Source organism: Gavialis gangeticus, unplaced genomic scaffold, assembly GCF_001723915.1.
Source record: "Gavialis gangeticus isolate Ggan-Ray unplaced genomic scaffold, GavGan_comp1, whole genome shotgun sequence".
Classification (NCBI taxonomy): Eukaryota; Metazoa; Chordata; order Crocodylia; family Gavialidae; genus Gavialis; species Gavialis gangeticus.
In genome coordinates this window covers 537687-548581 of record NW_017728972.1, presented here as the reverse complement: position 1 = coordinate 548581, position 10895 = coordinate 537687, and the positions used below count along the sequence as shown (strand labels likewise).

The 10895-nt window shown below is 48.9% G+C and overlaps 1 protein-coding gene across 4 annotated transcripts in view; it reads right to left on the bottom strand.

The window, feature by feature from the left end:
• The window catches only part of MYRF (myelin regulatory factor), a 129970-nt gene that overhangs the window by 68553 nt on the left and 50522 nt on the right, over positions 1–10895 (bottom strand). For 2 of the 4 annotated variants that reach the window (XM_019504929.1, XM_019504952.1), the window contains one exon: positions 6249–6310. The exons of 1 other annotated variant lie outside the window; for it this stretch is intronic. In XM_019504929.1, the coding sequence (XP_019360474.1) occupies positions 6249–6310 (62 nt within the window). Of the gene's footprint in view, positions 1–5806; positions 6031–6248; positions 6311–10895 lie in introns of those variants that run through there. One more of the 4 variants, XM_019504939.1, reaches the window with a different exon arrangement.

Here is a 10895-nt window from a genome sequence, read left to right as displayed (position 1 = left end):
CCCAGGCTAGCGAGTGTGCTCCAGGAAGGGGGTCAGCCAGATGCGAGGCACCCCCAGGGAGGCACTCGGAGCCGGGAAGGTGTACACAGGTGGTCTTGATCATTTAGTAAATGAAAATGAAATGGAAAAAAGAAAAGATGACAAACGTCCTTCGATACAGGCATATGAATGCTGTAAAATAAGTATCTAAAGCACAACATGGATGCTCAGATCTGCAACTGACACCATTCTCATGGCATAGGTGGCTGAAAATGGAGGAAGAATGCCTCACCTTCCTAGATGACCCTTACAGAAATACTCATGCGTTGTGGGCCAGCTGTAAATGGCACGAGTTTCTGACTCCACTGGACTTACACCAGCCAATGTGAGCTGATGATCTGCCACTTTGCAGTTACCTTTGATAGTAAGACATGGTCTGCAGTGTAAGCAAGAGAAAGGACTGTGATCAAAACCTATCACAATGTTTTTCACAATGGGCTTTACAGAGGGGTCTGAGAGTTTAAAAGGCAACTGAATGAAATTTTGAAGGAAATTTATGGATTACAGGTGGCTGATGCTGCTCTTGCAGCTTAAGAAAAAAATGGCTCGATACAAATAACAAAGAACTGAAACTGTTGTAGGATAAAATTGAAAAAGTAGATCAAGAAAAGTGATGGGGCATTTCTGTTCCTAAGGTCAATACTACATGACCAAGCTGGAAAAAAAAAAAGCCTACCTGTAATCAATGTAGCTATGCCAGTAAACTCCACCTCCTGGAAAAAGAGCCATTTTGTCAATGTAGTATATACTGCTTAGGGATGTGGTTGCCTCCATTCAGTGATAGAGGCTGCACTTCCAGAAGGATGCTTTGCCAATGTAGCTGTACAGCCTCCAGTATCTCTGTGGTGCAGACAAGCTCTTAGCCAAAATGACTGACTTTAAATACAACCCAGAACAGGAGAAGGAAGCTTGAAGCATAAAGATTACTGGACAAAGAACTGGACTGGGTCTCAGAAGGCCTGCATTTAAATCCTGGCTTGGTTGCTGGTCTCCTGGGTGACTTGGGGCAAATCACTTCACCTCTGTGCTTCATCTGGGAAACAGAGATAATGGTGGTTGCCATGTGTAAGATGCTGGGAGAACTACTGAAGAAAACTGCTATAGAAGAGCTATAACTGCCCCTTTTCCTAATAAGTAATATAACATGGTCTTGAGTGCTCTCCTTCCTTTCTAACATTCAAACTTTATGATACAGATTTCTCTCGATTTCTCTGAAGGAGTCTGAGTCAGAATTTGTTGTGTCAAACTGATAGAAAAATGCCAATATAAAATTATAACATCATAGGGCTTGAACGGACCTTAAGGACCACTGAATTCAACCCAAGATGGATGGTGGAGGGGGAAACTGTTGCACTTGGAATAATATCCTGCAAACTCCAGTTCAAGCAGCTCAGCAGCAACTGAGCATGTTCCCCACACTTTTGTATTGGTTTGGTCAATACTTCACAATAAAGGAGGCACTGAAAAAGCAAATACATAGAAAGCATCTATCTGTCAGGTCAGCGGAAAGCAAGTGGAACGGCTACCTAGTTAGTAGGCTGGGGACTCATCTGATATCTTCTGCCTACAGAACTGCAAGCTATTCATCAGAGCAACAGTTGTGACCATCTGTGTCAGAGTTCCAATTATGCTTAAGCAGCAAATGACACAGCCCACGCTTGGTGCTTCAATTCATAAAATCTCCATGGGTTTTTCTGGGGTTTTCCAGTGCTTGGGGGTGGGGATTAATGGGAAAAGGAAAAATACCACACACCAGATTTTTCAGACGTGGGGAAATCACCACACACCCTGCTGCTGGGACCTGAATCAGTGACAGTCCTGCCTCCTCCCACAGCCATGGATATTGAGATAGCTGTTACCAGGCCCTTAGTTTCCATGTGTATTCCAGCAGCTCTCACCTCAGACTTGCTTTCTCACCATGATTCAACACAACCTGCTTGTAATACAGAACAGGCAACACACATTTGTTTTATATAGGCCTTTGCCTAAAGGAATGTAGAAATGCATTTGGGGAACACAGGCTGCATTAGACTGTGACTTCAGACATCTCTATGTTGTTAGAAGATTCTTTCTGTAGAAGCAAATAACTGGCTTCCAGCCTCTGGCCCTGGGACAGAGACAAGGGGGACAGTGGGCAGAAGTTTCAGATGCAGGGAGAAGCTGTTTCCCCATCATCACTGGAAAAGGAAGTAGACATGTGCACTAGGAACATCTCATGCCTGGACAACCAGAAGTGGTAGTCCTCCCCACCTCCCATACAACCACAGCAGAGACAAGCTTCATTCCAGGCCTGTAACATTAAGGGATACCCTCCATAATACCAGGCGTGCCTCAGAGAGAGCATGCGGACAGGAAAGATGCAAGTGAGGCCAGAGAGAACCCTCTCAACAGGGTCCAAGTCAGCAAGAGGAGAGAAGAGGAGAAAGGCTCAAGTGGTGACATGGAAAAAGTCACAGGTGTCCTCAACCACCAGCATTTCCACACTGCTAGAGCCCAGAATGAAAACTGGAAAGCCATCCCAACCTCTTCTTAATCACACCACTGTATGCTGAAGTGGGGACTGCTGCACCAGAGCCAGCCCCCTTGCTGCTAGGAGGTAAACGTGGTCCCAGTACCAGACAGGCCCATAGCAGGCTAGGGAGAAAGTAGGCCTGGGCACCAACTGCGCCCAGTGCCACTAGGTAGCAACATCCAGGCAGCTCTCAAGGTGAAGTGACCTAGCCTGGAACCTGATCAGGCCCTTTGTAAGGAAATCACAGAATCACAGAAATAGAAATTAAGAGCTGGAAGGGACCATGAAAGATCGAACCCAACCCCCTTGCTCTGGGCAGGAATACTGCTGAGATCAAATGATCCCAGCAAGGTGTCTGTCCAGTCTCCTCTTGAAGACTTCCAAGGTTGGGGACTGCACCACCTCCTTGGGAAATCTAGTCCAGATTCTGGTCACCCTTACCATAAAGAAGTTCTTCCTTACATCCAACCTGAAACCATGATCTAACAGTTTATGGCCACTGCTCCTTGTCCTCCCCTGGGGCACCCTCGTGAAAAGTTTTTCTCCCAGCTCCCAATATTCACCTTTACATACTTATAGACAGCCACCAAGTCCCCACTCTATCATCTCTTCCCCAGGCTGAACAGTCCCAGATCCCTTAGTCTTTCCTCATAAGGTTTGTCCTCCAGGCCCTTAATCATTTCTTCTCTGGACCCTTTCCATGTCTTTTTTGAAGTGTGGCACCCAGAACTGGACACAGTACTCCAGCTGGGGTCTCACCAGCACCAAGTAGAGAGGACATACCACCTCCTTAGCCCTGTTCACAATGCATCAACTAATGCATCCCTTTATGCTATTAGCTCCATTGACTACAGCATTGAACTGTCAGCTCATGATCATTCTGTGATCAACCATAACCCCAAGATCCCTTTTCGCCATTGTGCTGGCCAGCACCGACCGACTAGAGCAAAACTTTCTCAAGATGAATCAGTGGGGCCTGGCCAAGATAACAGTAACCTTCCCCAAGCCCTTCTATTAAGGTAAGCAGGGGAGGGATGTAGCATGGGGCCACATCATTCTGCTTCCTTTAAAGGCTTTTTCCTAACAACAAAAGACTTTTCTGTGCACCATAGAGACATAAGACTACAGGGACATTCCATTGGGACTGTATACACAGGGCCCCTGTGGCAGAACGAGAGGGAGATGCATTATAACAGTGGGAATGCCCTGATGTGGCTGGATCAGAAAGTGTCTATTATAACTATTCTTCTTAGGATCAGAGGTTTGTGGACTTTTTCATATTCTGGCCACTTCCTAAAACTGAGCTCCAATCACAGATCAGGCACCTGTCTGACTATGTTTTCACAACACATCAGCTACAGGGGACACAAAGAACAGAGACTCAGTACAGGTTTGAAGAACAAGGGGATGTCCAGATCACTTCACTGCAATGGGCAGAGCTGACTAATTACAGCTCCAGGTGCCACAGCATGATCCTGTTCCATCCCGGAAAAACAGTGAATACAAAATCTGGGGGTGTCCTCTTCCCACCTGCTGCTTGTCGTGACTTAGTGTTAAAGTTGATGGCATGTTACAAAAGTTGGTACACCAGCATTTTTTCAGGGAGTTGAGCAAGGTGGAATACTGAGCTGCCTGATAGGTGGAACTGGATCTAGTCCTATTTCTCTTTTTTTCATTTCCTCACCTCGATGCGGGGATTTACATTTGTTAGGGAAGGTTCTCACTTTACTGACACCCACAACACCCAGCTCTGCTCCTGTCCCCTCCAGTTTTGGTTCCATGTGCAATTCTGACCAGTCCTGAACTTAGAGTCATGAAATATGTGACAAGACACAACATAACTCAGTTGTCCAAGGTGCAGAAAAGACCTAGGTAGCTTTCAGTCCAGCTGATTGAGAAAAGAAACCCCAGATGAGTCCTTGGCTAGAGATCAGCTAGGAAACAGGATCATCACAGGGAGATAAAGAGAAATTTCTTCATCATGATAGGAGCTCCACAACCAATCCAAGAAGTGCTCAAAGTAGTACTCCAGTAGGTCACTGAGAAACACCCCAGCCTTTGCAGCACAACCAGGTAATGCAGATTTGCAACCGCTAGCTAGGGCTCTAGCTGAGATAAACTATGTTGCTTCTAAAGCACTGTGGAGGGAAACATGGAGCCAGTTCTGGGTACCTGCTATTCCTGCCATACCGTGGGATAGTGGAATGGCTGGGCTCCATCTTCTGCATCTCATGGAGACTCTGCTTTTTGATGTTCATGTATTTCTAGCCACAAAGCAGTGGAAAAGACCATGCATACTAGCAAGACCACGTCTAATACAGTAAGCTTGTCATCCCCAGCAGTGGTACCCTGAAGCATGCTGCACTGCTCAGAGCGGTCTGCCACCTAATCCAGAAGCAGTGGAGTTGCATCTCTGTGCTGCCAAAAATGGCCTAACATATCATGGGGGCAGGCTCATCACCCTGGCTCTCAGCTGCACTAAAAGACTGGCCTGAAGTGCTGTGTAAATGTGGCTACACAGCTTTCAGTCTAGAAGCAACATAGATCAGCACGGCATGCTTGTGGGCGCTGCTGCCGGGGCATGGGTTGTCCATGGAGATAAGGTCTTAGTCCTACATCTGAACAAGGGCCCAGACATGCTGCATACATGCAGCCCTATCCAAGCCAGGCAAAAGCAGGTCCCAGGCACTGACTCCTGCCTCATGAGAAATTAGCCAATCGAGACCTGTTCTCCAAAGCCTCTCCTTCCTGCTCTCCTAAAGTGAAGGTGGTGCTGCTTTGGCAGCAAGGGAGCGCAGCTCTCCCTGCAGTAACCCGGCCTCTTTGTTATATTTAAGGAAGGGCCAGGAGGAATTCCAAGGATTTTTTTGGTAAGATAAACAGAACTCTTGACCTCTTCCAGGGAGAAAAGAGAAGGAACCGTTCCCAGTATGAACTGGGTTGGAGTCTGAAAAGAGGGTGCTACTGACAGGGCAGCAGGGGGAACCTGGAGCACTCTCCCACACCTTTCTACCCACCCGCCATGGGTAGCCGGCCATCAAGGGAGTGGAATGTTGCCACAGGGACCATGCCACATCCACCCGCTTCCTCCAACCCACGCAGAGCCAAGCAGGCCTGACCCGCCTTCTTGGCGGGGGTAGAAAACAGCCTCTGGGAGGGGCTCCATGTTCCCCCGCCCTTTGCAGGAGACAGATGGAAGCTCCTTGGGACCGGCTGGGCTCACTGAAGGAGCAGGAAGGCTCAGAAAGAACTTACCACTGAAGGGCAAGTTCATGGCTGCCTCCTCCAGTCAGGCTTCATTGCTGGGATGTGCTCTCTCTCTCTCGCACTTCCGCCCTCACTCAGGCAGGGTCAGTCCCCCAGTACAGACACCAGTGAAAGAAGACTTGCCCACTCCATTTCACACCCTACCTAGGAGTAGTTCCCCTCTCCTGCTCTCTGTGCAACTCTCTTCCTCTCCTGTTCCTCCTCTCTCCTTCACAGCTCTCTCTTTCTCTCCCACTTTCAAAGACTAGCAGGAGAACAATAGGGGAAAGTCTAGGGATATTTACTAACTGATAATCTCTCCACGTATTGCAGCCGGCTGTTTTCCCCTGTCTGATAAAGATTCAGAGCCAACCACTCTCATGGAGCATGGAGGGGGAGGATGTTGGGTTTGAGTTTGGGGCTTTTTTTTTTTTTTTTTTTAAGCACTTACCATTCACCTGCTGAGGGGAGTACGCTTCTGATCCGGAGTCCGGGGGAGAGTCAGGTAAAGTGCTGGGGAGCGATTGAGAAAAAGGAAAGAAGAGAAGGTCATTCCAAGAGAGCTTCCAACAGGACTGATCCATTCAGTCTGCTCACTGCCCGCCCCGGACTCCAGGACAAAACCCAAGCTAGCAGCACAGCAGACACCTCTTGCTGCCCAGACAGACTCCTGTTGGCAGAGGCTGGTGCCCAAGGCACCGGCAGCTGCCTTGCACCAGCCCCTATACCTAGGAGAGGCTGGGACTGAAGTAGCTGTGAACTGCCCTCCAGCTCTTCCCTATAGACAGAGCTACTAGCCAGCACTTCCACAGTATGCTCTTCAACACTAGGGCTGGGGGAGACTGGGACTGGGGTTTCAGGAAGCCCTACATATCCCAGTGCCCCAACCACCCTGACTAAGGTTGGTTCCCCTTGCTGGGGAAGGAGTCGCCGTGCCTCTGGAGGTGGAGCCTTGACACCATTCCCTACAGCACCTCCTTCTGGGAGGGGCTGGGAGCACTTGGAGCAGCATTCACTGCTCCTGCACCACCCCCCACAGTGCCTGCTTTGATTTTATTTATAAGCGTTTCACTTTATAGCCATTCTGCTGACCTGCTAATAAGACTCCTCTCTTTGCTTAGCAGCTCCTGTCCAGTTAAAAGAAGCCAAACAGAAATGTATCTGTTCCCCAGAAAAAGATCATTTGCTTCTCCGCAAATAAAAAGGAGGCTCTGGGGGAGCCTGGCTCTATTCCGGGATCTGAGGCATGAAAGCGAAGGCTGTGAGCCCAAGGGCTAGACTCTGCTCTCACTCACAGCTGTACGAAGGCAGAGCAACTCCACAGGAGCCCGGGGTGCTCCTCTGGGTTTACACCACCGCCACAGAGGGTGGAATCCAGCCCTATCTCTGCAAAACCCAGTATGAACAGGAAACTCTCTGGGCCTAACCAAAAGTACTGAGCCTGTAGACAGAAAGACTGACAACCAGCTTCCTGTGTGCTGAGTGGTACTTGGGAAACAGACCAGGATTTTATTTAGTTGTTATTTATCTATTTTGACTCACACCATGGGGCCAACGCAGGCTCTGGGCATCTGGACACTTCACATCTGGAGGTTCACAATCCAACTCAGTTTGTTCCATATTCTCCTTTTCTGTGCTCCTCGCACAACAGTCAAGGCTAAACTCCTCCTCCCCAATCTTCCCACCCCTCAGGAAAGAGACAGGCCTTGTGATCCACCATACAGATCAAAACAGGGAGGGCTCTGTCAGATTGAGTGCCAGTGCATGCCCTCCCCTCACCTATTCACAGCTATTAGAGATGGTTAGCCATGTTAATCTAAAGTCATGCAGAACCCTCTCTAAAGTCATGCAGATGGCTAACCAACTTAGTGGCTTATACAAGATGTTCTGGGAGACCCAACCCAGTCTCTGATGGTCATATATTCCCCAGCACACAAGCCACTGCCACAGATGACTACAAGAGGCAGCCTCAGCACAGACTGCCAGGACAAAACAGATCTCAGAAGCCAAAAGGCACCTCTCAGCCTATGCCTGGCTGAGGCACCAGGGTACTGAGAGTACGTAGGCTCAGACTGTTATTGCCTGCAATGTCGCTGGGGGTGGTGTCCCCAGTTTGTTTCACTAGCCTAACTGTAGCCTAACTGTACTTAAGCTTAACTGTACCTAAGCAAGTGGACAACTTTACTCACTTTTCCATCAAGCCAGGTTTCACAACAGGCCTGTCACCTTCAGCACTCCACCCCAGCCTGCAGAACAGCTTAGTCTTAGGCAGCTTTTGCTGTGCTGTCTCATCCCATGCTCCCTCTCTCTCTCTCAAACCCTCATTCCTTCTTAGAGTGAAACTGCGACAGGGTCATCTCCTCCTTCCCATGAGGACGTTCTCCCTCTGCTCCCAGACAGAGCCAGGAGCAAATTACTTCTGGACACACAAGCTTAGCCCTATAAGGGTGTCCCACCACACAGCCATGCCAGGGTCCAGGAACCAGGTGTGCACACAAAACCCCAAGCCCTTCATAGAGTAAACAGTACAGCAGGCCAGATGAGCCATCAGAAAGAGACTTGAGAAAGAGTGTGTGGTGAACTGGGGTCTTTCAGAAGAATGCACACAAGCCTCTCTGAAAAAATGTCTAAGTTAGACCCCTCTCTTCACCCCAAAGATGCTTCACACCATGGTGTAATCAGATCTTGTCAGTTACAAAGGCTCCAGAGTTAAGGTGGCAGGTTGCCTAAGAAATGGGGCTGATGCCAACTAAGTCTTTTTATTAAGGGTTTGAGGGAAGAGAGGGAAAATCAACCGACTAAAAGGTGGTGAGCCTGTTTCCTGCTCTCTGCACCACCACCAGGGGGGCATTCTTTTGGATCTGGGTCTTGCAGGCTCCCTTATGTGCCTTCTGCTCCTCTTCCATATTAGTAGGCCCTCTCTCTCTGCCCTTACTTCCCAGACCCTCTGTAGGCTTCCCCATGCTGCCTATAGGGTAAGTACATGATATTTTCCCAATTCTCCCAAGATAGAGAGACTTTAGATCCTCTCCTTTGCCCAGGTTATGTAGCATGGGTCTTCCATTTAGAGGAAAAGGAGGTAACTCCAGTAAGACTGCAAGCAATGCCTTAGCAAAAGCACACCACAGAGGGCATGGGGTGAAGGGTGATGAATGCACTCTGCATACCACTAAGAGTTAGATCTGGTTTGCATGGTGTAGCAAGTGGATCTATAATCTACATGCCACAGAAATCCATGAGAAGTCTGTTTTCCAGACCATTGACAGCATGGGGCAGGTTTGAGGGTGCATGGCACAAACACCTATGAGACAGGGTTTCAAGCTACAGAGAGGCAAAGAGCCCAGAGGCAAACTAGAGTTCAGTACAAATTATTTGCGATTGTGCCATTCTTGTCTTCTGAAGAACAATGTAAGCCTGACGTGTGTGTTTTCTGCTTCTTTGGGAGTGATACCTATCAGGCCTTGGCCTCAGGTCAGCAGGCATGTGTGGGATGATTCCTGGGATGACGTGGAGCCTTCTCAGATCTCAGAGGAAGGGGCGGGCTCTGAGTCAACGAGACACTCATTGAGTGCACTGGAGTTGGCCTGTAATTCTGGGGCAGTGCTGAGCAGGTTGCCGCAGAGGGAGCACAATCAGTTCTCAGCAGGGAGGGAGGGCATGGAAGGTGGAAGAGCTGCACTGAGCTCAAGCTAGTTGAGACTCCCATCTTGCTGAGCTCCAGCTCCTCCCTACATCCTGAGCATCAAGCAGAGCTTCCTCCTTGGCTGTAGCTCCCTGGATCCAAACTATGGGTTATCCAAAATCTTCCAGTGTCCCACAAGACTCAAGCTCACCTGTACCAGTGTTGAGGCAAGACACCCCACAAGCCAACAGGCAGGTGAGCTGACAGTGCTTACAGAGCAGGGCTGCAGTCCTTAGGATTACCATCACGTATTCCATGCAGGCCTGCAGCAACCAGTATAGTGAATAGCTGGAATGCTCAAGATGTGACCTGTGCTGGGCTGCTTCTCATTTCATAGACAATGAGCAAAAGAAATCTCAGTCTTATCTCCCACACTGGGAATAAAATGAGAACAGATACAAGAACCAGTTTATTTACTTATTTCCATCTCTTTCATGAGGATCTTTCTGAATTTCTCCAGTGGGCCAAGTCCTTCCCAAGGATGAATTTGGCCCAGCAAAAAAGAAAAAGTCAAGAGCAATGCACAACCTTGCACCAAACAAAGGCCTCATCCCAGCTTTGACCTCTGCATCGAGCACCTACTCACATCAGTGAAGGAGGTGGTCCTTGAAGTACCACAGCAATGCCAACTCACTGTCTGTCTTGGAGGGGTGGGCGATGCCAGGACCTTTTGGATGCTGTAGCAGGTGGAGCTATAGGGAGAGGATGTAGCCAGACTGCCAGGCAACACATAGAGAACAAGGAGGAGAGAGGGTGTGGTATTGCAGAGGTCCATTGCTATCTGCCTGATGCCTGACTTCCTGACTTATTTCTCAGGAGTCTGCATTCACACTGAGTAAGGAAAGTTTCTCTCCCCGCAATACAAAGTAAAGAGGCCTGGAGAATGTACCAAGCCAGTCTAAATGGGTTTCCAGGAACCAAAGCTTTGATCTAATCATAAAAGCCTTGAAGCTGTGAGAAGTTCAGCATTGGGGCCCACTGCATCCAGGAAGCACACACCCTCTCTCAGCTCAAAGAGCTAGGGTACATTTTCCCATGGATATAATGGTTCATAGATTCATAGAAGTAGGGTCAGAAGGGCCCTTGTAGATCATGAAGTCCGACCTCCTGCCCTGGGCAGGAGAGAAAACTGGGCTCAAATGACCCCAGCCAGGTAGACATCAAGCCTCCTCTTAAAGACCCCCAGGGTAGGAGCCAGCACTACTTCCCTTGGAAGTTGATTCCAGATCCTAGCCACTCTGACTGTGAAGTAGTGCCTTTGGATGTCTAGCCTAAACCCACTCTCTAACAATTTGTGGCTGTTATTCCTTGTTACCCCTGGGGTTGCTAGGAGGAACAGGGTGTCTCCTAGACCCTGCTGGTCCCCCCTGGTGAGTTTATAGATGGCCACCAGGTCCCCCCTCAGCCTTCTCTTGT